Below are 26,072 nucleotides of genomic sequence, written 5' to 3'. Positions count from 1 at the left end.
GTGCCCGGATCGCCGAGCCCCACCCTCCGCTCCCGCACTACAAGTCCCGGGGATCCCCGCGGCAGCGCCGCCCCGCCGCGCCCGCCTCCCGCAGCACCATGGCCGCGGCCCCGCTGCCCGAGGGGGCTCCGCCAGAACCGCGGGACAGGTAAGACCCCGCTCTCCTTTCCCCGGGGTGACCGCTCCGGACGGGGCCGACACCGCCCGGGGCCGGGGCCGGTGCCGGTGCCGTCCCCCACGATGCCACTTCCGCGAGCGGGGCCTCCTCCACCGCTCCTTGGAATCCCCTCGCTTTCCCCACCAGCCACTTCTTCCCAGCCCCGCTTTACCCCTTCTTTATTTTCATCCTTTCCTCCCCCTCCCTATCACGTTGTTACTTTTCCCCTCATTTACCTTATTTTTTGGTTTTTGCCCTTATTTTCCCAGCAGATAAGCCACAGCCCCTCATTTTCCAAGCTTGCTTGCACATGCATCCACTCCATTAAGATGAAGAGTGGGACAACCTAAACTTTTCCACTCAAAACCCCCATACAGGGTGATCACCCTCAGCCCCCCCACATACACACACTCATGTTTCCCCTCTATTTTCCACCCCCTTTTCCAGCGCAGTCTTCAGGGGACTGAATGCTCCCAAACATCAAATATCTAGGAATTGCATTTGGAGCATCACTGGTGCTCCGGGGATGGAGTATCCCTGCTTGTAGGGTACCAACACCCCCAGCGCCGCCCCACTAGCCCTGGAGTCGGTGCCAAAGCATCCCTCCTGTTCCCATCCCTCCTGTTCCCATCCCTCCTGTTCCCACCCCTCCTGTTCCCACCCCTCCTGTTCCAGCAGCTAAGCCCATTGCTGGCAGCTGCCTGTGCCCTTCCTGTGAGTCAGTGGTGGACAGCAGGGAGGATGAAGGTGAGGATGAGGATGGGAGGATGGAGTCTCCCTGAGTTGTACCAGCTGAGTGAGGAATGAGTAACTGGGTTGTGTAACAGAGCCCCTCCACTGTGGCTCCCATTGATATAAATAGCCAGGGATAATTGGGTTTGCAGAGGGAAATGTTTGTCCTTTTGTGGTGAGGGAACAGAGACCACAACAGAGCTGGAAGGGAGCGCCTGAGCGTGGAGCAGCTGGGATGAACCAGCAGCTCCAGGTGGCTCTGGCCAGGGCAGAGCTTGGTACGAGGCTGGGTAAACAGGGGTGACATTCTGTGGGTTCCAGGATGGGCATGGGCATGACGTGTGACAGCAGGATGGCAGCCAGGTCCTTCCACCCCTTGGGCAGACTCATTCATCCCATGTCTGGGTTCCTCCATCCCTCAGGAAGGTTCCTGCATTCCTCAAGCAAGTTCATCCATCCCATGGGCAGGTTCCTTGATCCCTTGGACATGTTCCTTCATTCCTTGGGATGGTTTCTTGGACAGGGAAGGCCCAGCCAAGAGCTGTCACACACAGATCCACCCCAAGAAAGCCCAACTCAGTGATGGAGGAAATAGGTTTGACCTCCACACTCCTGTGGGGGCTGCTCCCAGGATGGGATCTGGGAGCAGGACCCTCTCCTGGGAACAGGCATCATTCCACTGGGGGCTTGGTGTGTCTGCAGCTCTGACACCAATCCAGTGACAATACTTGTGACCAAACAAGGAAAATCCACATGCAGTCCAGCTTCCCTCCTTAGATCCCAGGGGAAACCCACCCAGCAGCTGCCAGCACCAGAAGGAAAAGGGGATCCTGACTTTTATGCCTGCTTTCCTCTTTTGCCATATTTTAAGTCTGCCATTAGAGGAGGGATTTGCTTAAAAATCACCTGGAAGAAAAAAGTCCAAAACACAGGAATTGCAGCTTGTGACAGAGCTCAGAAGCTGGGAAGAGGCTTGGGAAGCAGAGGTTTGTGCCAGCAGGAAGGCTCAGTCACAGCTGGCCTTTGGAGCCGGTGTGTCCCACTTGGGAGCCCAGTGGGAATGTTGGGTGGGATGCTGGGGGAGTTGCTCCTGTTGCCTGGACATTGAACAAAGGCAGGAAAAGTGGCAGCAGGAGCACGCGATAAGGAACAATATCCCTGGGCGAGGGCTCCTCGCCCCATGTCCCACATCCCCTTGCTTTTTTGCTTCTTTAATGAGAAGGAACAGAAGTGGCTCCGGAAGAGAATTTTATTTTTAAACTTCTGAGAGAGCTTTTGCAGCAAGAGGGGAGTCCAGGCAGAGACCAGGGATGGAAAAGTTCCTTTGATCATCGCTCGCTTCCCTGACGTTGGGGCAGCAGCTGCAGCTCACGCTGGGGACAAGTTACCCCAAAATCCTCCTTTCCTTGTCCTCTGCCTCAGGACCAGCCCCCCATCTCTGGTTCCCATCAGGTTTCCATCTTTTGAGATGATGCTCTTCTGGTCCCATTGGTGAGCAGGAGCAGGAGGGTTTTCCTGACAAGTCTGGGAGGCAGTGTGTTCCTGCTGCCTCTGGAATAACCTTGGTGGCTCGAGGAGGAGGAGGAAAGGGTGTTTTTCCATTTCTGGCCCCATCTCCAGGTGTTGGTGCTAAGCAGGAGGGAGCACTCTCCCTGGACTCCCTCAGCAGTGGGCGTGCAGAGGCCAAGCTCCTGTCTCACCATGCTGGGGTGGGCTGGGGTCTCACTTGGTGGCCATGGGACTTTGTGTGGGTGCTCTGTGCCCCTGGCAGAGCCTGGCTGCCCTCAGTGTGTCCTGTGCCACCTCCTCCCTTCCTTGGCAGCCAGAGGCTGTGAGCTGAATGCTGCTCTGCCCCAGTCTCTGCTCCAGGGCTGGACTGGACCCCCCTGCCGTGGTGCCAAACATCTCCCACCCTTGCCACATGTCCTGCCCTTCCTTCAGCAGCTGCCAGGCTCCCTGGGCTTCCCGCAGTTTGCCCAGGCTCCCTGGAGAGGCTGGTGCTGGAGGGGGAGCCGGCTGGCCGGGGGGTGGAGGGCAGCTGGCAGGGGGTGCGGAGGGAGCGGGTGGCCGGGCACGGCCAGCGGGATGTTATTCTTAGCCACCGGCAGCCCCGGGGTGTTGAGTTTCACCCACTTGTTTATTCCAGGGCTGAGGGGCAGCTCTTGGGGAAGCTGAATGACCAGGGGGGACCCTCAACCAGACCCCCCACCGATGGGAGCCAAAGGAAAAGGGTGGGAATCCTGGACCAAAAAGCCTTGCATGGTCAGCAGCCCCTGGCCCCGAGCCCCAGCTGCTCCACCAGCTGCATGAGGGGTGCTGGCCGGGTACCCCCTGCCCTGGGGTCATCCCCTCCTGCCCCCTGCAGCCCCCTCCCCAGTGGTGTCGAGAAGTCCCTGGGAACTCACCAGTGCCAGGGGATGTGGATGTCACTCTCCAGGTGTCCTCCCTGCTGAGCCCACAGTCCAGGACAGCCGAGCACCCCCAGTCCCAGCAGCAGAGGCACTGGGGCTGGTGTTTATTGCCTGTGCTGGGGGCGGTGAGGGGAGGTGTCACCTCACCCCCAGCCCCCCTCTTTTTCTTTAATCAAGCCAGTGCTATTAATATCAGGTAATGAACGTAATCTGGAGGTTAAGCTATCCTCTTATGCTGCTGACCGGGCACAGACACTCCCCCTGCTCTGCTCCCTTCTCCTGCCGCCATCTCCCAGCCCTGCTGGGGCTCTGCCTCACCCCAGCCTCGTTGGACCCTTCAGTGCCCATTCCAGGGGGACGCTCCGTACATGGCTCTGTGCCCCAAGAATCACCCTGGGAGCAGCACTGGCATAGCCCCTCCCTCACCCTGGTAGTGCCAGAGGTTGTGGGACAGGAGCTGAAGTGTGAGCAGGGACAGGGGGTGACACCCCCAGTGCAGGATCACCCCTGGAGCGGCGGCAGGGGGACATGAGCAGCCCCCCAGCCTTCTCCAGCGTCCGCATCTCCGGCTGCTGGGCCCTTGGGCCAGATGGCGGGTGAGTTTTGCTTTGGTTTTGGGTGGAATTTGCTGGTTTTCCTCTGTTTGTTTGCTGGAGTGAGCTCTTGGTGGCTCCTGTCCCAGTCCCTCAGCCCCAATTCCTGTCTGAAAAGATCAGCTTCCCACAGGACATGGCTGCAGCCAGCCAGGCACCTCAGCAGGCTGTGGGGGCTGCTGGGGGGCCCGCAGGGCTGGGAGCTCAGTCAGTGAGTTGTTTACAGGGTGCAGAGCCCAGGACATGCTCTCCTGTCTGCTGCCAAGTTCAGGTTTGGGGCTGTGCCATCTTTCCTTGCTGCTGTGGGCACTTTTGGGACCTGCTGCCTTTTCTCTGGGCAGCCCAGCGTGGGTCCAGGGTGGGCAGGGTCTCTGAAGGCAGTGGGATGCAGAGCCTGGGCACAGGGCATAGGGATGGCAATGGGAGCACAGTGGTGAAGGAGAGGAGCATCCCTTGCACCTCAGTAAATCCGTGCTTGGACTAAGCAGGAGCAGAATGCTTCCTCTGTTTGTGCTGGCACAACAGCAGAGCTGGAGAGCCCTTCTCAGGAGCAGGACCCCCATCCAGGCTTCCTCTGGGACACTGTCACAGCAGACCTCACTTTAGAGGTAGAAATGAGCCGTGACACACACTCTGGTTCATCAGCGTGTGCCAAAGTCTTGGTTTATTCTTCCTCACAGCTCAGCCAACAGGCTTGAACTACTCACAGACTCTGACTACAGCAGGCTCCCACTGCAGGCTTCCCTTGCAGGCTCTGACAGCAGGCTCAGACTCAGCTCACAGCAGACCCCTCAACAACAACAATTCTCTCTCCCGTTTGGTCAGACCTCCCCCAGCTAACCACTCATCCTTATTGCTCACAGCTGTGATCCATTAAGGGCAAGGATGGTTTGGTAATTAGCACAGCTGTGGCTTATCAGGGGTGAGGTTGCCTGTAATTCATTCTCCTACAATGCTCCAGCAAGGATGCAGTAGCCACAGGGAAGGCAAAAGCATCCCCAAAAGCTGGGGACAGCATGGAGAGAGCTGATGGTAGTCAAGCCCTCCAGGAGGGGCTGCCAAGCCCAGGTGATGTTTCCTTTCCTATTTGCATGGCTTTGGCACCCCAGGGATTTGCTCTGCAGGGGAGGGTCCAAGTGGGACCAGGACCCTCCTCTGGGTAGAGCAACAGCATTGACTCCAACTCTAAACAGAGTCCCTTTCTCTGGGGGCTTCACCTTGTGGGTATAGGGCATTGCAGGGCCTTCAGCACTGCTGCAGGGAATTTCTGAAAAGGAGGAGGGAGGAATGGCCAGTGGAGATGGCTGAGATCAGCCCACCCTTTGGAGCTGCCTTCCTGGCAAAGGCAGCCATGGAAAACATCTACAAATCTTGAAGCGTAACATTAGGAGAAAAGGCATGACCTTTGAAGAACTCCAGGACAGCCCTACAGCCCCACAGGCGTGCTGCTCCCAAATAAATAATGGGAATTATGTGGATTTGAGACGTGTAGAATATCATCTGCCTGTAGAAGTTGAGACATAGATGTATAGGTTTAGATGATATTGATAGATATGTGTAGAATTTTGGTGAGAATCCAGAATTATTTGGATGAGATGAGGCAGAGCACCACCTTTTGTGATGGGATTCAGGTGCTGCAGCCCCAGGTGTGCAAGGGGAGGATGGCTCTGCTCCTCTTCCAGGGGCCTGTCCCTGCATCCTGCAGCAATGTCCCCTCCATGCCAGCACCCCGGAGAGCAGAATGGAGAGATGATGGGAAAGCAAGGTGGGGCTGTGTCTGTAATTCTTTGCACTGGTGGAGCTGTTGGAGTCCGAGCCCCTTCCTCCCTGCCAGGAGCTGGGTGATGTTGATGCTGGTGGGAGCAGAGCTCAGCCTTGCTCTGGCTCTGAAAAACAGAGCCTTGTCCAACCGAGAGTCACTTTGGGAATGATGGCCTGGGTCAGGATCTGCAGGCTGGCACAGCAGAGCTTGGTGCTGTGTGACACCACGGAGCAGAGCATCCCCAGAGGGGGATGTCTCATGGAGACTGACGTGCAATGCCAGAGGAGAGCCAGCCGAGCAGCCTGCTGTCCCAGGAGAGGGGCTGGGATGTGGATGAAAGGAACCGCTTTCTTCTGTGTAAACAACTGTGTTTTTGTCACCTCTGCTTTTATCAAGCCGAAGTGACGTTGTTTATGTCCCAGCAGCAGTGGCTGCTGTCGGCCCCGCTCTGGGAGTAGCACCGGTGGGTAGCGGCTGCTGCAGCATCACCCGTGGGAGAGGAGATCCAAACATCCCGCCTGGGTTTGCTTCTCCTCATGGAAGGAGCCATTTTTTCACAGGAAGACATCCCAGAAGGTTTCCCAATGGATGTCATCTCCTGAGGTTGCTTTCATAGAGTTGTAGTTGGGGTGTTTTGGGCTCCTGGTTGAGCCTGAGCCTGGCAGTGCTTGGAGCTGGCTGTGTGTGCTGATGGGCTCTGGCCAGGGATGGGGTGTTGGTGTCCTGAGCTCCTGTGGGGATCTCCATGAGTGCACAGTTTAGGGTGGGAGAGGTCCTGCCACAGGGGCTGGAGCTACAGCCTGGCTTTTGTTAGCAGGAGTTCAGCAAAGCCAGGTAAATCCCTATGTCCTTGCCTGCTCCACAGGGATGTGCCAGAGGTAGGGATGGGGTGCTGTGGGCATCCTGCCATTCCCAGGGGGCTTGCCACAGGGATCCCACCGTGCCCAGGGGGTTTGTTTGCCATGCAGGGATGGGGGTCACTTCACACACAGATGGCCCTTCTGAAATTTTGATCTTTATCTAAAATGGTTCTAAAAAGGGCTGGGGGAAGGGAAGGGGATTAATCTTCATACCGAAACAGCTTAAAATCAACCCAAAATCTGTAAAGCCCTGCAGTTTAAGCCCTTTCAAGAGCAAGCCATAACAGAGCAGCAGCAAAGCCCTGCTGGCTCGGCTGGGCTGTACCAAACAGTGAAGGCTTGGAGCCAGTGCTGCCCAGATCTCTTGACTTCCCTTCCAGCCCAGTCATGGCTGGGGAGAGGAACAGCATGAGCCAGGAGAGCCCTTAGCACTTTCTCCTAGGGAGCAGATGTCCCTCTGGGGCAGCAGAACAGGAGCAGGGAGGAGCAGGCGTTGGTATAAATAATCCTCCCTGTCCCTTAGCTGGCCAGGCAGCGGCTGCAGCTTATCTGCTGGCCAGAGGCCACTTATTGCCTCCCGGCCACAGCTCTCCTCCTGCCAGCCTGGAAAGGGCTCTGGAGGGTGCCTTGTTCCTCTCCCACAGGGAAGATAAGGAAGAGTGTTCAGCAGCTCCAGGGCTTTGGGTGAGCTCAGAGCACTCAGCTTGCAGGCTTGTCCCAGGGGCTTCAGGACAAAAGGCTGGGAGAACAAGGTCTTGTGTGTGAGTGGAGCACTCAGAGTGGGGAGAGGAAAGGGACTGAGGATGGTTGTGGTGTAACCCATGTGTTTGACTGCTATCCCCAAGAAAGGTCCCTTGGCACACCAGGGTGAGTTGTTGCCCCCTGGAACACGCCCCTCAATGCTTTGAGAGCTCACTGACATGAGACAGATGCAGACATTCCTCAGACAGCAGGACTTTAGGGACGGATGTTTGCATGGCACCCCTTCCAGGCTCAAATTGCTTCTGTGTGAGAATTCCTCGGTGTTACCTGTGGCCATGGGTCACCGAGATGCGAGTGCTGGTGGTGCTGCAGTGGGGCTGTGCTTGGCTGTCCCACCCTTGACCTGTACAACTCAGGCTCCCTCATACCCGCTCCCACACGCCAGGCACGTGTGTCCTTCCCCACCACGGTCATTGTGCCCCTCCTCTGCCCACCCAGCAGCAGCAGTGCTGAATCCCTGGACCGGCTCTATCCCGCCGTGGGCTCCACCAAGCCCCCCCGCAAGCGGACCACCAGCCAGTGCAAGTCTGAGCCCCCGCTGCTGAGGACCAGCAAAAGAACCATCTACACAGCAGGCCGGCCACCCTGGTACAACGAGCACGGGACACAGTCCAAGGAGGCCTTTGTCATAGGTAGGTCACCTCTGCATCTAATGTTTTGTCTATTTGAGCCAGGTCTTATAAGCTCTCGTAGACAAACATTATACCCTTGATGGCTCAGCTACTTCAGGTGGCATAAAAGTAACAGGATGGCTCCTGGGACAGTGTTGGAAACAAAAAGTTTTCATGAAAGGCAAAATAAAAAAGCTCTTTACAGGGAAAAACTGAGCCAGGGCAAGAGATTCTTGCTCCTGCTAAAACACTTCACAAAAGTTATTTACTCCTTTTGTTCTCTTCTTTTTCTAGTGAATTGCTTAGGCGGGACTTTCTGGCTTCTGTCCAGTTAGGTATCCTTAAGTTTGAGGTGAAGTCTCCAAGGTCCTATGAAGTGTCTTTTAACGAAATTGAGGAGAGAAACTTCTGGGCTTTTCTCCTTTTTAAGTAGACAAAGGGTAACTTGTTTACTCCATCAACAGGAGGCAGATTCCTACATGCATCCATGCCACCTGCCCCGTGGCTCTCCCCGAGATCTTGGTGGGAATCCTACCCCACAACCTACTTGGAAATCTGGGGTTGGGTCCAGCCTGAACACGAGCAGTGGGAATCTCTGTGGTTAGTCCTGCTTGGACTGGGTGGGCTGAACCTCAGAGTGTGCAGGGGTGTGATGGGTTGTAGGAGACCACACTCTGCTTCTTGTTCCCTCAGCTCCTGTTGCCTGGGCTGTCACAGGTTCCTAGGGATTCAGTCTGGACTGGTTCCCATGCCAGCACTCCCCATGTTACATGACCATCCATGGGTGGGTTTCCCAGCTTTTGCTGGGCATGTTGCTGGCAGTTCCAGTACATGCCATTTGACATTTTCCAGGATAATCTATTGGAGTGCCTGTTACTTCCCACTTTGAAGGCTCCTCCAGCTTGGTGCAGCAGTGCAGGAGACCTGCAGCTTGTGGTGGGAAGGGCTGTGCCTGGGGTTGGTGGCTTCATCACCTTTTCCCTGGCAGGCCTGGGAGGAGGCAGCGCCTCTGGGAAGACCACGGTGGCCACCATGATCATTGAAGCTCTTGATGTCCCGTGGGTGGTTCTGCTGTCCATGGACTCCTTCTACAAGGTGAGGGCTGCACCCCTGTTGGCCTGGCCAGGCTCCTCAATTTGCCATTGCCCAGAGAAGCTGTGGCTGCCCCATTCCTGGAAGTGTTCAAGGCCAGGCTGGACAGGGCCTAGAGCAACCTGGCATAGTGGAAGGTGTCCCTGCCTATGGCAGGGGGTTGGAATGAGATGAGTTTTAAGGTCCCTTCCAAACCAAACCAATTGGGGTTATGTGGCAACCTCTGGTAAAGAAATACCTTGTAGATTTAGGGACAACCATGTGGTTTTCCCTTCCAGTGGCTTTTGTGGGGCAGGGAAGAGGTGACTGGGCAGGGCAGTGGGGAGGGAACTGCTCAGCCATGTGCCCTAAGCTCTGCTGTGTGGCAGGTGCTGACCAAGCAGCAGCAGGAGCAGGCAGCCAGCAATGACTTCAACTTTGACCACCCCGATGCCTTTGACTTTGACCTCATCATCGCCACCCTGAAGAAGCTGAAGCAAGGCAAGAGCGTCAAGATCCCCATCTACGACTTCACCACCCACAGCCGGAAGAAGGAATGGGTATGGGACACTGAGGGGGTGGGGAAAGGTGGGGATGGCCAAGGCAGGACAGAGGGACCCCTCCAGCCCCTCACCCCTGCAGTCCAATTGGTGCTGTCACCCTCTGCTCTGCGCCTGGCTCAGGGTGCGTTTTTTGGGTGAGCTGTCACAGTCACAGCCCAGAGAGATTCCCAGGGATGGGGCACCTCTGAACAGATGTTCTGTGCCTAACCACATCCATTTTGCCTCCACAGAAAACCCTGTATGGTGCCAATGTGATTATCTTTGAAGGCATCATGGCATTTGCAGACAAGGAGCTCCTAAAGGTGAGGAAAGGTTTTGAAGCAGTTCCAGGGAGACATGGTGGGAGGATGCTCTCTCTCCTGAGGTCCTGCAGCAGGGAGGTTACCTTCTCTTCCAAGTTACACCAGATGCTGCAGCACTTCCCGAGGCAGGAGAAATAGGCTTTTACTCTCAGTAGCCAGGGAAGAGCCCCTGGCAGAGGTCAAGTGTTTCAGCAAATACCTCAAACTCAGCCATTCGTGCCCAGGAAACAGGAGCTGAGTAGTGACATGGTTCCTGGCAGTGCTGGTGGATAAACACAACTAGAAATAGCCCACCTCCACACTGCATGCTGCATCTTGCACAGCCAGAGGCAAAGTCTGCTGAACTTCTACTGCACAGAGCCTGGTGTTCCTAGCACGGAATCATCCAGCACTTCACGCTCTCTTGAGGATTATTTGGATTTATCATAGAATCACAGAATAGTTTGTGTTGGAAGGGACCTTAAAGCTCATCTTGTTCCACCCCCTGCCATGGACAGGGACACCTTCCATGAGACCAGGTTGCTCCAAGCACTGTCCAACCTGGCCATGAGCACTTGCAGGGATCCAGGGGCAGCCACAGCTTCTCTGGGCACCCCATGCCAGGTCCTCACCACCCTGGCAGGGACAAATTTCCTCTCAGTATCCCACCTAACCCTGCCCTCTGGCATTGTGGAGCCACTCCCCCTTGCTCTGTCACTCCAAGCCCTTGTCCAAAGTACCTCTTCAGTTCTCTTGGAGCTTCTTTGGATAGTGGAAGGGGCTCTAAAATCTCGCCATAACCTTGTCTTCTCCAGGCTGTACAACCCCAGCTCTCTCAGCCTGTCTCCATCCCTCAGAGTATCTGCAGCTCTGACAAATGCTGCAGCAGGCAGTGAGCCATACACAGACTTAGCCAAGCTCTGTCTGAAAAGTTTCCTCCTTGCCAAGTGAGAGCTTGGGTTGCACTTTCCTGGAGCAAGGATGACCTCCAGTGGACAGCTGGGTGAATCCCCCAGGAGACTCCACTCAGCATCCCCACTCCTGCCTCTTGTAGCTAAGGACAGAGTCATGAGCTGCCCTGCTGTGCTGGGCTCCTTTCCAGCAATAATTCTCTGCCTGTGGGAGAGGCTTGGAATGAGATGATCTTTACAGTCCCTTCCAGTTCAAGCTATCCAAGGATTCTTCAATTAAGAAGCCAGTGCTTGGTGTGTCACAGACAGTAACTCCTCCTTGCTCTTAAATAACTTCCAGCCAAAGTGTTTGGGCTGGTTAGCAGAAGGGACAGAGTTTGGAGCAGGACAGGTCTCAGGGGACACGGGAATAAGGTGGCAGCAAGGGGGTCACAGCAGCACCAGCTGCGTTCCACGGAAAAGCTCAGCACAGGCCGGAGCAGAGCCAGGCCCTGTTAATCGGGTGCTGGGCTGAGCTCAGCCCCGCGTGGGGCAGCAGGGGAAGGTGGGTTGAGTCCCACTCCTGACCAGGTGGGATTTGTCCCCTCCCCTCTCCTTTCAGCTCTTGGATCTGAAGATATTCGTGGACACGGACTCGGACATCCGCCTGGTGCGCCGCCTGCGCAGGGACATCAGCGAGCGAGGCCGGGACATCGAAGGTGTCATCAAGCAGTACAACAAGTTTGTCAAGCCCGCCTTCGACCAGTACATCCAGCCCACCATGCGCCTGGCTGACATCGTGGTCCCCCGAGGTACCGCCCAGGGCACTCCTCAGTGACACCACTCAGAGACCCCAACCCGCTGCCCTCAGCTCTGGGCTTCGTGGCTTTCTGAGCCCTAACCCTAGGAGTAACCCTAACCCTAGGCAGAGCAGGAGAACCCTCATGGGGGTAAGGCTGGGGCCAAGCAGACAGATGTTGGGGAAGCCATGGTGTGCAGTCCTGTGTTCCCCCTGGCATGCCTTTTGTAGCTGCAGAATCCCTGGAGCTCTGGGCTTTGTGCTTTTCTGAACCCTGACTCCAGGTGTAACCCTAACAGACATGGTTTAGTGGTGGGCTTGGCAGTGCTGATTTAATGGTTGGACTCGATGATCTTAGAGGGCTTTTCCAACCTTTGCAATTCTGATTCTGTGATTCTTTTGCTTTTGGGTCACTCCAGGGAGTGGAAACACTGTGGCCATCGACCTGATTGTTCAGCACGTCCACAGCCAGCTGGAAGAGGTGAGAGCTGCCTGGTCCGTGGGTGGTGAGGGGGGTTCACAGCCTTGCCTGGCAGGGAGCTGTGCTCTGGGTGCCCAGGTGGGAATGGTCTGGCTTCTCCTGTGCTCCAGGTGTGGGAGTTCCTGTGAACTCCTCCCAGCCCTCTCCCTCAGGCCAGTGAAGGAAACTGCCTTCTCCCTGTGCTCTGGTTGGTCCTGGCTCCTCTGCCAGCTGTGGTCCAGCAGCAGCTTCCTTCCCTCCCTGGGACAGCAAGTCATGAGGGGACAAACCAGCCACCCTCCTGTGATACAAGGGATGTGTCCCCCAGCCTTCAACTCTCCCAGGGCCAGCATTGCCCAAAACCCTCCACTTCTCTTGGACCTCTCCTCTTCCCTCCCATGCAGATACTGCTGCACAGTCTTTTCAGCCAGGAGCCCTTCTCCACTTCTGTGCTGTGTGCAGCTCCTGGGTTTCAAAATTCAAAGTCTTGCCAAGTTTGAGTCCCTGTCCAGCTACATGCTCCATCACTTCGCCACTGCTGCCTTGAAGTCTTCTCCTGTTTGTCCTGGGCCAGTTCTGACCAGTGGTTTGGGACTCTGCAATGAGCTGATGGCATTTTATGTTGCTGTCCCCGAGCAGCAGAGTCTCCTCCCACCCCACATCTGTAGCTTTGGTGATGCTTTAGTCATGGAAATGCTTGGAGTGATGTCCTGACAAGTGCAGGGAGTGTGACCTGGATATAGATGCACTGGAAAGTAAAGGGCTTGATTCTTTCAAGTCTTTTTTGGAGCTCCAAGGTGGCAGGAGCTGCTCAGCCCTGGGCTGGGAGCTGGCACACCTTGACATCCAGCTTCCCATGCCCACTGAGGAGGGACTGCTCTTGGCAAAGGTGTCTTGGCAGTTTCCTCCTTCTGGAGTGCCTGGCTGCCTGAATTCCCAGCATTAAGCTCGGGTTGGGAAGGTGGTTTCTAAACCCTTGGTTGCAGGAAGAAGGATCAAAGCCCCAGCATCTCTGCTACTGCCAGGCTGAGAAGGGCACCCAGCCCTGAGGCAGAGTCCAGGAAAGGGGAATGGCTGTTTCCCCCAGCTCCTGGGATCCAGCCAGGGAATACCACAGCAAACCCAGCACCCCACGGTGCCACTGTGAGCCCCTCAAGGGGTTGGCTTGGGGAGGGCTTTCCTGACCTGGGGAGGGGAAGAAGGGCAAAAGGCTGCATGTGAATTCAGGAAAATACTCCTATTTTTCCTTTCTTTTTATCTTGAAACGACCCTGGTGTTGACAATGCTTAATACCGGTTGCGTTGTGTCTTTGTGTTGCTGCCGCAGCGTGAACTCAGTGTCAGGTAAGAGCCCTCATTCTGTCCTGTCTGTGCAGCCGAGGCATTTCCAATGCCAGGCACTGCTTGGCCTCACCCCGACCCGCGGCGGGACCGGCAGCTCGTGTAGTGCACGGCCTTGTCACCCTCCACGGGGACAAAAGGCCACCTTGGCTTTGGGATGGCAGGGACAGGGCTGCTCCCCAGGGAGGTACTGCCAGCGTGAGTGCAGACCCCTGAGGCTGGGACAGGGCCAGGTTTGTACCTGGGGATCCTCGGCCTCTGCAGGAGGGGAGGCTTTGCATCCTGAGGTTCTCTTTTATTTCTCTTCATCCTCTAAAATGAACGATTTTCAGAGCTGCTCTCCACCCCTGGTGATTAAAGATCGTTAAACATCAACTATTAGATTAGTCAAAGCATCTTGAAAAAAGGGCGGAGAGTAGCTTTTTAAATGGGCAGATAGTGATAGTATGAGGGGGAGCAGTTTTAAACTAAAGGAGGAGAAATTTAGATTGGGTAATAGGAAGAAATTCTTCCGTGATGGTGCTGAGGCCCTGGCACAGATTGCCCTGAGAAGCTGTGGCTGCCTCATCCCTGGAAGTGTTCATGGCCAGGTTGGATGGGGCATGGAGCAACCTGGGATAGTGGAAGGTGTCCCTGCCTGTGACAAGGGGTTGGGATAAGATGAGCTTTAAGGTCTCTCCCAGCTCAAACCAGTCTGTGATCTCAAGGGTGGTGGGAGCCCTGGTCCCCTCACTGCACACAGGAATCTTCCTGGAGGCACCCAAAGGAGCACAGCAGCTTCATATGGCCAGAGGTACCAGCTTTCCCACAGCTTCTGGAGGATGCAGAACCTTTTCTGGAGGACTGAGAAAATCCTGCTAAGTCCAGCAGGATTTCTAAATTCTCAGTATCTGCAGGTGGATGCTATAACATATATGTTGAATTACTTAACCTCTTCAGCGTGGGGCCTCAGATGGGGCTTCAGCTCTCTTGCTTCCATTAAGAAGCCACCTAGGCTTTCAGGTATTCTTGTAGGGAACAGACAGAATTCATTACTGAAGATGGGTTTCCATTTAGATCTCCATCATTGCATGGAGATACTCAACTCAAGTAACCTTGAGATTTACATTTGGCATACAGTGAGCTTTTAAAATAACTGAGATGAACAGGGAGAAGGCTCTGCTTTACTTACTTCTGCCTCAGCCAGTCATTTCCTAGACTAGACAAGTGGATGTTTTATTTTATTTCCCTTTGCTTGCTTAACACCATGGGGCCTGATATTTCCATACAGACACATAAGCTTCCCTCTGTCCTGGAGATCCAGGTGGAAAAATGCTCCTTAGTATGACAAGAAATCTGTTGGTTTAATAATGGCAGAAATGACATTAGAGAGGAGACTAATATGTGTGCAAACAGATATGTGTATCTAGAGATAGATAGATACTCAAACACACAAAATTTCCTTTCTCCTCCTTAATCAAAGGGTTGTTAAGTACAGGTGATCTTGTTCTGCATTTAAAAATTGAGTATTTAGTATATCCATAAAGTATTAGAAGTTTTATGATGGCAAGTTTGGAAAGGTAATCTCCAGAAACACCTCCATGATCACCACACCCACAGTTGGTTTTGTGTTCTGTTTAAAGGTTTCATTTGCTGCCTTTGACAGAAAATCTGGAAAAAAATTCCTGCAAAACCCCAAATCTGTTGCCAGTGCTGGAGGCCCAGTGCTTTACTGCTGCTGTGGTTTCCCCCAGCCCCACATCTCTCTGCAAGAGGAGTGGGGTGGATGGAGAGTCACATCGAGTGAGATGTGCCTGGCAAATGCAGGCTTTTCACCACAAACAATTCCCCATCCTCTTGTCCAGAGTGGCTTCATCTAAATGTCACAGTTGTTCTGAAGTCATTGCTGTTTGGAGGTGGTGGGGACACAGGGAGGGCTTTGTGCTGGTAGGATAAAACCTGAGTGCTCAGATCTGGCCCCAGTCCCAGGTGTCTCTGTGATCTTTGTGCTCCAGGGCTGCCTCTCCTGGCCAAGCGACAGGCAGGGAGTGCCTTTCCCCACTCAGGCTGAATTCTGGGGGTTTTAAAGCAAATGGTGCCTTCTTTGGACATGCAAGGCTTGTTATCATTCTGAAGCTACTGGCTAGTGAGGAGCATGCCTGCCTTCCCCGTTATTCCCTCAGAGCACAGGTTGGACCTTAGCATTCTTAGGATATTTCTTACCCAGCTTCCCCCATGTTTGACTGTGCTCATGCTGGAGATGTGGTTCCATACCAGCACTCCCAGGTGGGTATTCCTCCTGGAGCCTGGCAGCAGGAGCCAGAGCAGCCAGCCCATGCTGGGACACAGTGCTCCCAGCCCAGCCTGTTCTCCATCCCTCCTGCCACGCTCTCAGCATCCAGCCCTGCTCCTGGAGCCGGTGTTCTTTCCAGCCTGTTCCCCTCACCAATCAATATTCCCACCCCAAGGTCCTGATCAGCTTGGCGTGCCCTTTGCCAATTGTGTCTTTAAATATCAACCCGTGGCGCAGTTTAATAGCCCTTGTTTGAAATGTCAGCCCTGAAAGGCAGCCGTGTACGTGTTTGAAATGCCTTGACTGCATCATCTCCTTTGTAGCTGGATGTCTCTTGTCTGCTTCCTGCTCGATAGCATGTTCCACAAAGAGCCAAGGATGCTCCCTGAAGCCTTCCTGGAATATGGTCACCCCTTTCTCTCTCTCTCTCTCTTCTCTCTTTCTTCTTTCCATTTTATTTTCCCCTCAAAGCCTTTGTTCTCAGGGGGAAAAAATAAGTTTCCAAAATAAGACGCTTTCTTGACGTGCTCATGACTGCCCGTCTGGATGTTCTGTCACAGTCCTGTGGTGGCAGGGAGGGACAGGAGGCATCACACTCCCTCCTTCCCTCCCAGGATGGGCAGGGGGTGGCACAGTGGATGGCTGCTCTTCCTTGCAGTCCTGCAGGCCCTCTCCAGTTATGGTGGGCCCAGGGCAGGTCCAGGTGAACCCAGGGGAAGGAAAGTCATCCCTCCAGATTATGTTCTGCAAAGAGCCAGGTTTCTCTCCACATTTCCAGTGCTCTTGGCTTTCCATGTTCTCCAAGGCTTGGAGATCATCATCATGCAGGAGGGGGATGCCCCTGACAGCCGACAAGCATTTTGTCTGGGAGCAGGGCAGGTTGGATGAAGGATTTTAAGCTGGACAAAGGTTTTTGGCCTTGAGTGCCTGTGCTTGCTCTTAGCTTGCATTGGAGCCCTCAGTGAGGGTTTGCCATGAGCCCTGGGAGTGTGGAGAGCCAAGTTGGATGGGGCTTGGAGCGACCTGGTCTAGTGGAAGGTGTCCCTGCCCATGGCAGGGAGGATGGAATGAGCTGATCTTTAAGGTTCCTTCTCATCCAAATCATTCTAGCATTCTGTGGTTCTACATCCCTCCAAGCTCCAGGAGCCACCATTGCAGTGTGGTACTACCTGGGACAGAGGTGGGACAGTGTCCCTGCTGTGGCTCCAGGACAGTGAGAGCAGACAGTTCTTTTCCCTCATGGAGCCAGGAGTGGAGCCAGTGCCTTGGAGAGCAGTGGTGACATGACTTGGTCACCAAGGGAGGAGCGTTGGGTCTGCACGGTGATGGCCCAGGCACCAGGCAGGTCTAAGAGCCGTTGATCAATTAGGGGATTTTTTCCCCCTCTGACTAATGACAGTGCTTTCTCCTCTGTTTCATGTCATGTTTGTCCCTCTCCTCTTAAACTCTCATGTCTCCTGTCTTGTCTCCCCTGAACATCCCTCCCACCGGGTGACCAGAGGAAGCTGCGCTGGGATATGTGAGGAGACAAATGCTTTTGGCAGTGTTGTGACACTAACGGCGGGGAGTGGGCGAGGGCTGCGCAGGGTGAGCCGCCTCACTAACCCGGGCAGGGCGTCTTGGGGCAGACAGCTCGTGGGGTCCCGCTTTGCTGGGGCTCTGTGGGCCAGACAGAGGTGGGGGCACTTGAAAGAGAAGCTTTATCCCAAAAATGGGACCCGTTTCCCCAGAAAGCACCATGGGGAGACCCCACAACACTGAGTGCCTTCCAAGCAGGGTGGTATCCACACCTTCCTGTCCCCACACTGCATGGGTGTCCAAGGAAGGTGTGGAAAACTTGGTGGCAGAATGCTGACATCATTTCTTGGGGGCCTGTTGACAGCTTGGGATGCTGGGGAGGTGTTCCCACTGCTCATGGAGGTTGGAAAACCCTTGGTATCTGTGGCAGGGAGCAGGAGTCAGGTCACACTGTGACAGGAGAGGGGCTGCCTGTTCCACTGGCATGGTGGGATGCTGTGACATCGACCTGGCAGTGATGGAGGGGAAAAGTGCCAGTGGCAAGCTCAGTCCTTTGCTCCTTGGTGAACTGTGGTGATGGGAGATGACCCAAACAGCTCCTCTGGTTTAAGTGACAGCAGTTTGTCACCTGGGCAAATGCAGCCAAGGCCATGTGCGGCTGTGGCTCTATTTTGGGGTCTGTCTCTACCCCATAAAGCAGGTGAGCTGGCAGCCCCCATGCCAGCACCAGCATCTCCCACAAAGCCCTGACCACCACATGTATTGGTGTCCCAGGGGCTGGGAGAGGTTTAGGCAGGGCTGTGCCCCCAGGACCTGTCCCCAGGCCAGCTATGGCAGGAGGAGGGAAGGGAGGGCTGTGGGGGCAGAGCTGAGGGTGCTGCCAGCAAGGAGCATCTCCAAGGGCTTCTAACCCACGGGACAGCGACTAACGGAGTGAGCTCGCTTCACTGACAGCAGGGCCGGGGCCTTGAGGGCTGCTCGTCCCACCAGCAATGGGCTCTGCACACAGTGGGCAAGCCCACAAAGGAACCACAACCCATCCATGCTCTCTGCATGGCTGCCAGCTGTCCTGGAGTGTTCCCTGCATGGGGCTCTTGGCTGCTATGGAGGAGTGGAGCTGGTAGAGCAAGAAGGAGCCCTTAAGTACCCACAGGCCTTGGGAATGTCTCATTTGGTGTTGGTTGGCCAAGACCAGGAGATGGCTGTGTGGATGGAGGCCTCAAGCTCTGCCCTCCTCCATGCCTATCCATCTTCTCTGTCTTCCTCTCTGCTTGCGTGCCTCTGTGTGCCATTAATCCAGGTTTCTGCTTGATTTGAAGTCTTATTTATGCAGTGCTTTCATTTGCTCTCTTCTCTGCCTCCCTGACATCTCTGTGTTTTTTGCCGGGTGCAGCCGCTGGCACGTGTGTGATCTGACGTGTGGCTTTCCAACCCCAGCCCTCCTCCCAGACAAAGTTGCTTGTCCATGCTGCCCAGCCTTGTGGAAGCCAAATGTGACCTTCTTCTCATTACTGCCACTCTCAGAGGGAGAAGTGACTAATGGGGCTCCATTGTGCACTTCCCTGTGAATGGTGTTCCCTTGATCCCAGAATAGCTCCCAGCCCTATTCGTTATGTGGAATGAGTCACACAGAGCCAGTCCTGTCCAGCCATAAAGTCTTGAAGCTGTTCCCAATTTGGAGTGGGCCAAGTGGTCTCTAAAATAGTCACATTCCAGATACGTGCCAGCCTGGCTGCCTGTACAATTCCTTGTGATATCTGGCACTTGTAGGTCAGACACAACCATAACAGCCCCTCCTCACCCCATGAGTCCAAGATCCATCAATAGATCTGGAATAGGAGAAGGTTTTGATTTTATTTTCTACTTTCTTCCCAAACAGTGGAAACCAAGATGGGCCAGCCACCTTCAGAGCTGTGGCTGGCCCATCCCTGGAAGTGTTCAAGGCCAGGTTGGATGAGGCTTGAATTAACCCTGTCTAATGGAAGGTGTCCCTGCCCATGGCACAGGGCTGGAACAAGATGGTCTTTAAAGTCCTTTGCAACCCAAACCATTCTATGATCCTGGGTGAGCAGTCCAGCAGGAAGGGCAGGTCCTTGGGCTGCAAGATCACCCTAACTCCAATGGCCCTGGTTTGTGGGTACAGGTCCCTTTGCCATGGCAGGGACCAGGCAGGACTGGCTGCTCACTCAGTTCAGCTGGATGGCCTCTGTGTGTGTTTGCAGTGTGAGATGACATCTGGGAGGATGGCTCTGGCCGTGTGCTGTGCTCCAGCCTTTGGACAGCCTTCCCCAGACCTTCTAACCATGTGTTTGGTTTTCAGGGCTGCCCTGGCCTCTGCCCACCAGTGCCACCCACTTCCTCAGACCCTCAGTGTGCTGAAGAGCACCCCTCAGGTGAGGGGCATGCACACCATCATCAGGTAAAGCCCCTGCTGTGGCTCCTGGGGTGGGATTGGGCTCAGCTGCTGATGGGATGGGCTGCCTGTCTTTGGGCTTCCTAATCCAACTTTTGCCTGTCTGTATGGCTTGGAGACACAAGATAGGGCAGATGGTGGTGGCCCCTGCATGGAGGAGCTGTGCAGTTACTGTTCAGTGATCTTGCCAACAGTTTTTCTGCTTTTTACCTTGAAACCAACAGCACAGTTTCAGGCTCAGATGGTACAAACAAGTTACCAGGAAAGGACAGGGACTGCCAGACCTCTGCCAGCATCTCCTGGGACGCATTTTGGTCCAGAGCTGACGTTGCCTTTCCCTTCCCTCTAGAAACAAGGAGACCAGCAGAGACGAGTTCATTTTCTACTCCAAAAGGTTGATGCGGTTGCTGATTGAGCACGCGCTCTCCCTGCTCCCATTCCAGGTGGGTTCAAAGCTGTAGGTGCTGGGTTTCCTCTCTCATTCCTAGCCCTCACCTGCTGGGGAGCCAGGACAGTCCTGGTGCTGCTCCTCCAACCTTCCCTATAGACCAGTCATTTCAACCCTCAGATTAAAACGTGCCAGGACTCCCCAAGGCTATGGAGCAATCCTGTGGCCCTGGGTGACAATTCTTTGTCCAGCCTTGGTGTCCAAGGGTCCATCCCCTGTGGCTTGCTTACTTCAGGGCTCCCATGAGAGCCACATCAGAGCCCATGGTAACTCTTCTCATGTGTTTTTTGTAGAGTTGCACAGTCCAGACCCCTCAGGGGCATGACTATGAAGGGAGGACATACAGCGGGAAGCAAGTAAGTGGAAGCCATTGAGACCTGCCTTGTGAGGGTGCATTGGAAGCCCTGGCTGCCACCAGGCTGGGTTTGGTGCCTGCTGTCATGAGTATGACACTGTACGACCAGGAAAGGCAGGTCGACGACCAAAGGTGCCAGCAGCAGTGTCACTGTGCCACTCATGCCTTCTCACTGAGGGTGGGCTGGGAGTGGCACAGCCCCCTTGGAAGGGATGTGCTTTTAGGTTGCCCATTAGAATCCCCTGCTGCTGAGACCCAATGTGGGGTGGTGGCAGCTCCTACACTGTGCAACCACCCTGGCTGTGTGCTGCAGATCACCGGGGTGTCCATCCTGCGAGCAGGAGAGACCATGGAGCCAGCGCTGCGCGCCGTGTGCAAGGACGTCCGCATCGGCACCATCCTCATCCAGACCAACTGCAACACTGGCGAGCCAGAGGTGAAGGCCACTGAACACATCCCCTGGTGGTAACCTACGTGCAGGGTGGGGACGTGGCTCAGGTGTTTCCAGAGTTTGTCTTGGCAGGGGTTGAGTGCTTTGAAAGCTGCTCAAGTGGGTTTTGCCAGCAGGCACACAGGGGCTGGTTTGTGCTGGCTCTGAGCTGACAGCCAGGGTCCCAGGGACAGAGAGGCAGGAGGGATCCTTCTCTCCTCAAAGAGAAGGGCTCAGGTCTCTCCATTTGCCTGCAACCTCTAAGCTGCTTTCTCTTCCTCCACCCAGCTCCACTACCTGCGGCTGCCGAAGGACATCAGCGAAGACCACGTCATCCTGATGGACTGCACGGTCTCCACGGGCGCCGCAGCCATGATGGCAGTGAGGGTGCTGCTGGTAGGGATGGCTCGGGCAGGGGGTTTGCTCTGGAGCAACCTGCAAAGCACTGGCCACAGCTGTGCTGAGGGGATGTGCCTGGAACTGGCTCCTCTGCAGGAAGGAGGATGTCAGGGCATCCAGCACAGGCTGGGATAACTCACCCTGAGCTATCCCTGTGCATTTTCTGTAGGATCATGATGTCCCAGAGGACAAGATCTTCCTGCTCTCCCTGCTCATGGCAGAGATGGGTGTGCACTCGGTCGCCTATGCGTTCCCCCGGGTGAAGATCATCACCACAGCTGTGGACAAGAAGGTGAATGACCTCTTTCGGATAATCCCCGGCATCGGTGAGTGTCCTGCTAGGAAGGACTCGTGGTGAGAGGATTTCTAGTGCTTATGGCAGGGACAGGACATGGTTGTCAGCAGCATTTAGGTCTGGCCTTACATTGCCCAGAGCCCCAGTGCCCCTCCTGGGTCCTGCTGGCAGCTGGCTGTCAGGATCACTGTGCTGGTTCTGGGGGCTGCAGGGCAGCCATCACCTTGTCAGTACACATGCCATGAGCCTCCTGCAGCCCCAGGCAGAGAAGTCAGGTTGGGACAGCTGGAGCAGCCTTGTGCCCACCTCCTTCTCTAAGCTGCCACCTTCTACAAGTTCACCCAAAATAAGCTCACTGTGTTCTGTCCTCACCTCTACTGTGCCAGGAAACACCTTCCACCGGGTGTTAAACCAGCCTGCAGGCTGCTCCGGTTTTGTTGCCACTCAAGTTTTTCCTGCTATTCAAGCTGTCAGATAAACCTGCTCTGGTCCCCTTGCCTGCTGTGATGAAGACAGGCAGCAGGATGGGTCTCAAGGCTCCCACAGTGCTGCACTCTGACTCTCTCTCTCCCCACAGGGAATTTTGGTGATCGGTACTTTGGGACGGACGCTCCTCCTGACTGGAGTGATGATGAGGATGCTCTTAGCACTTAGCTGGATGTGGAGGTGCCACTGGCACCAGGCAGCTTCAGCACCGCACCTTAACCCCTCTGTCCAGTGCAGATTTCTCCTTCCTCTCACCAAGCATAGATATTTTTTTCAAATCTTACATCGGAGATCTAGGGCATATTTTTTCAGAGAAACGTAAATCCTAGTTTGACTTCATGGGCAGTCACATGTCCCAGCACAGAGCGGAGTTAATTTATTTTAATTTAAATATTTGCCTATATAACTTATTGGAGATATTTTATAAAGAACAATAATAAATTTTTTCTCTGGTTTTCTTGAACTGAGCCATTCTTTGTCACTTTCCATGGCTGCCTAGAAGGATTCGTGACCCTTCAAGACTACAGTCCTGGGAGGGGAGATGCTATGAGCAGTGGTGGGAGGTCAAGAACACCACACCTTCAATCCAAACAAAGACTTTGTGCCAGAGTAGAGACAGTTCCCCTTGCCTGAAGGGAAACCAAAGCTATTATAGAGCATCCAAAGGAGCTACACAAGGATGATGAAGCATCTGGAGGGAAAGCCATATGAGGAGCAGCTGAGGTCACTTGGTTTGTTAGCCTGGAGGAGACTGAGGGCAGAAACTGTCAGGGTCTGCAGCTTCCTCCTGAGAGAAGTGGAGGGGCAGTCACTCATCTCTGTGTATGACCAGGGACAGGACCTGAGGAAACATCTGGAGCTGTGTCATGGGATGTTTTAGGATGGATGTTAGGAAAAGGTTCTTCCTCCCTGCAGAGGGTGGCTGGGCACTAAAACAAGCTCCCCAGGGCATTGGTCACAGTCCCAAGGCTGCCAGAGCTCAAGGAGCATTTGGACAACAATCTCAGGCACTTGTTGGGGTGTCCTGTGCAGGGCCAAGAGTTGGACTCAATGATCTTTGTGGGTCTCTGATAACTCAGGTGATTCTATGAGGTTCAGCTTGGATCATGAAGAAGCACCAAGTGCCTGTTGTGAGTTCAGCGGCCAAAGTGAAAAAAAGCTCACCCCAACTGCAGCTCTTGCTGAATCAGAGCTGCTCAAGACGTGGTGAGGAGCAGGTCCCGTGTCTGACCCAGGGCAGAGCAAACCTGTCACAGAGCAGGGTGACCTCAGTGGAAGGGGAGCTGGCCCCACATGAGGGGGATTCAGCCAGAGAAGACTGTGACCTCCAGGGCTGAATATGGAACATTTTCCTTTCCTGCAGGATTCCAAGTACCAACCCAACACTTTTGTGCAGGAGATACATCCCAAGAGGAGCAAAGCTGCCTCTTGTCTGGGTATTCCTGGCCTGGAGCCGGCTCCTGGGGAGTCAGGCAAGGCAAGCAGGTGCTGCTGGCAGTGTGGGACTGGGAGGGGGATGCTCTGTCAAACCCTCAACCAGAATGGAGAATCACCTGGTGATTACTCAGTGTGGGCTTGGGTGCAATGAGCCCAAAATAACCACCAGTGCTCTGCAGCACATTGTGCAAATTCTCAACCAGATTTAAAAGAAAACACACCCGAGTTCCTGCCAGCACTTGGTGAAAGAAGGAGCCCTCCACTGAAAGCCACACTCAGAGCCAACACTGACACTTGATTAGTGTCTGCTAAAAATAGTTCCCTGTGTGGGTGGAAGGAGAGCTCATGAGCACAGACACGGCAGGACAGGCAGGCACGGGGGGGTTAGGCTGGAGCAGCAGGTCAGCAGCAGTGGGTCACCAGGTCCATGATATGGACAGGGACATCTTCACTAGACCAGGTTGCACCCAGTCCCATTCAACCTGGCCTTGAATGCATCCAGGGATGGGATAACCACATGTCACTTACTCCAGGGGCCAAAGCACCTCCTCTCCCCCAGCATTTGTTGGTGTCTGCCTTCAGGTAACATGCAACAGGACAAGAGGAAACAATTGTGCCAGGAGAGGTTTAGAATACATATTAGGAAAAATTTATTCACTGAAAGGATGCCCAGACATTGGAACAGGCAGCTCAGGGCAACAGTGGAGTCACCATTTTTCCTTAGCAGATCCCTCTTTTGCCTCAGATCTACACTTTCCCCAGTAGAGCCACATTTTTACTCAGATCTGGACAACCCAGTCTGAATTCGAGAAGGGTTTGGATATGGCTCTTGGGCACATGGTGGGACTTTGGTCCTGTGCCTGGCCAGGAGTTGGACCCAATGATCCTGATGTGTCCCTTCAGCATATTCTATGGATCAACTCAGCATATTCAATGCTTCTGTGATTATTTTGCTTCACCTAACCAGCCCTGTGCCCATGCCAGCAGCTCCCACCAGGCAACTGCTCCTGCCATGGCAAACATGGAGCCATCCCCTCCCTTCCCACCCTGTGGGCTGCTCCTACCACTGGCCTATATGGAGGCATCCTCTCTCCTCGCACACTGCACCTGCTTGAGGCGACCACGGCTGATTCATCCTCGAACGCCGTCTCTGGCGCCGCCCGCCCCCGCTGCCGCCATCGCCCTCACGCCACGGCGCCATCTTGGCTCCCTCGCGCTCCCTGTCCGCCCGCCACGCTCCTCTCCCTCACGCCGCCATTACCGGCGCTATCAGGCCGAATTTAGTCTCAGGGCTACAAGACAGAATTTGTTTTGCGTGTGACAAACTGCTGGTAGCAAATGCCACGTCGGAAACACTGCGTGGGCGGCAGGCGGCTCCCTCCCTCCCTCCCCTCTGCCTGTGCCTCACTGCCCCCCCAGCCGCAGCCTCTGAGGCCATGCTGGCCACGGGCTGGGGTGGTGGAACGCAACAAAAACCACTCTTTTCTTGCCAAAATATCTCTCTAAGGCTTTCTGAGCAGTGCCGGCCACGAGGCTTCATCACAGCAGAGTGGGGGATGCAGCAGGGCTCTTCACCAGTCCAAACCATCCCGCCAGGGTCACGCCATGTTTTTGAGCTAAAAAAGGACAAAAGTGGTGGGTTTTGAGCACGGCTGAGCTCAACACTGCACAGACCCTGACCAGGACAGGCTCTGCTCCAGCTCCCACCTGCTGCTGGACAGCCCAGCCAGGAATGTGGCACGTGGCGACACTCCCTAATGCTTCCTCCATAACATGGAGACACTGGAGAAAAGGGCTGAAAAATAAAAATCCCTTTTTTTCTCATTGCAAACCAGGTGTCTCATTGAATCAGACAAAAAAAAAAAAAAAAAAGAAAAAATTATTTGATTTATCGTTATCACAAGGTGCCTGTGGGCTCAGCTGCAGCTCCCTGCTATTACTGGGGTTCCATCTCCCATGACAGGAGCCCCACTTCTGGCAGTGCCTTCATCCTCCTGCCATCAATAGAATCTCAAACCCCCTATGTGAGACTCCTGCTCTCAGCAGCACCTGGAGCCCCCCACCACCTTCGGGGTCCCACTGTCCATGGCAGGACCACCAGGATCGGCTGTACTTCCCTTCCTGCCTGGAATCCAGAGTGACCCAAAGCCACGCTGACGTGACCCATGGCAGAGCCTCTTGAGCACCATCCCTTCATCACTAAAAATAGATCCTGAGCGGTTAAAAAAAAAAAAAAAGCCAGCAGAAAAAAAATGCCAACAGAAAAAAAGAGAACAATGTCTGCTTGACCATCAAAGAGCAACCACAGTCATTGCAAGGCAGGAACACCTGAGACGAGGACTTTCGGGTTGTGTTTTCTCTTTCTGCAGCAGATGGGCTCGGTTTTCTCTGAAATAGATGAAATCTCTCCTCGCCTGAGGTAATGGCATGCGGAGCTCCAGTGCTGGGGGCAGCCCCTCTTGTGGGCTTCTTGGGGCTGGAAGGGAGCCAGGGGAACAATGGGTCAGAAGATAAATTCAATTTCCTTTTAAGCTTGTTACCTGCTTGATTCCTGTTTGTACAGAAAGATACAGATCTTGTGGGCTGAAACCTGTGTGCTGGCCCCAGTACTCATCTGAAAACTTGGCAATTCATTGCAGGTGTGGGCTGTGCCTAAAGGCCACCTCCCAGACCTAGGTCTGGATGAGCAGTGTCACAGCTCTCCAGACCTTCAAGACCTGGCATGTC

General features: G+C 54.6%; 1 protein-coding gene across 6 annotated transcripts; it reads left to right on the top strand.

Moving 5' to 3' along the window:
- On the top strand, positions 1-22,375 carry UCKL1 (uridine-cytidine kinase 1 like 1). 6 transcript variants are annotated; one of them, XM_021527306.4, is made up of 15 exons: positions 1-148; positions 7,719-7,909; positions 8,877-8,983; positions 9,349-9,519; positions 9,753-9,824; positions 11,316-11,505; positions 11,912-11,973; positions 17,064-17,083; positions 19,403-19,501; positions 19,845-19,938; positions 20,237-20,299; positions 20,612-20,734; positions 21,017-21,124; positions 21,297-21,453; positions 22,000-22,375. In XM_021527306.4, the coding sequence occupies exons 1-15, from the start codon at positions 99-101 to the stop codon at positions 22,074-22,076; spliced, it is 1,584 nt and encodes a 527-aa protein (XP_021382981.2). In that variant the 5' UTR covers positions 1-98; the 3' UTR covers positions 22,077-22,375. The 6 variants fall into 6 exon arrangements, with proteins under 6 accessions (XP_021382981.2, XP_021382979.2, XP_085414304.1 ...); XM_021527304.4 differs by having other exon boundaries at positions 3-148; positions 7,716-7,909; XM_085558178.1 differs by lacking the exon at positions 17,064-17,083 and adding an exon at positions 13,279-13,295 and having other exon boundaries at positions 3-148; positions 7,716-7,909.
- The last annotated feature ends 3,697 nt before the right edge of the window (positions 22,376-26,072 follow it).

Source organism: Lonchura striata, chromosome 20 (assembly GCF_050655825.1).
Source record: "Lonchura striata isolate lonStrDom1 chromosome 20, ASM5065582v1, whole genome shotgun sequence".
Classification (NCBI taxonomy): Eukaryota; Metazoa; Chordata; class Aves; order Passeriformes; family Estrildidae; genus Lonchura; species Lonchura striata.
Note: the sequence above shows the minus strand (reverse complement) of the source record. Positions and strands in the feature narration are given on the sequence as shown.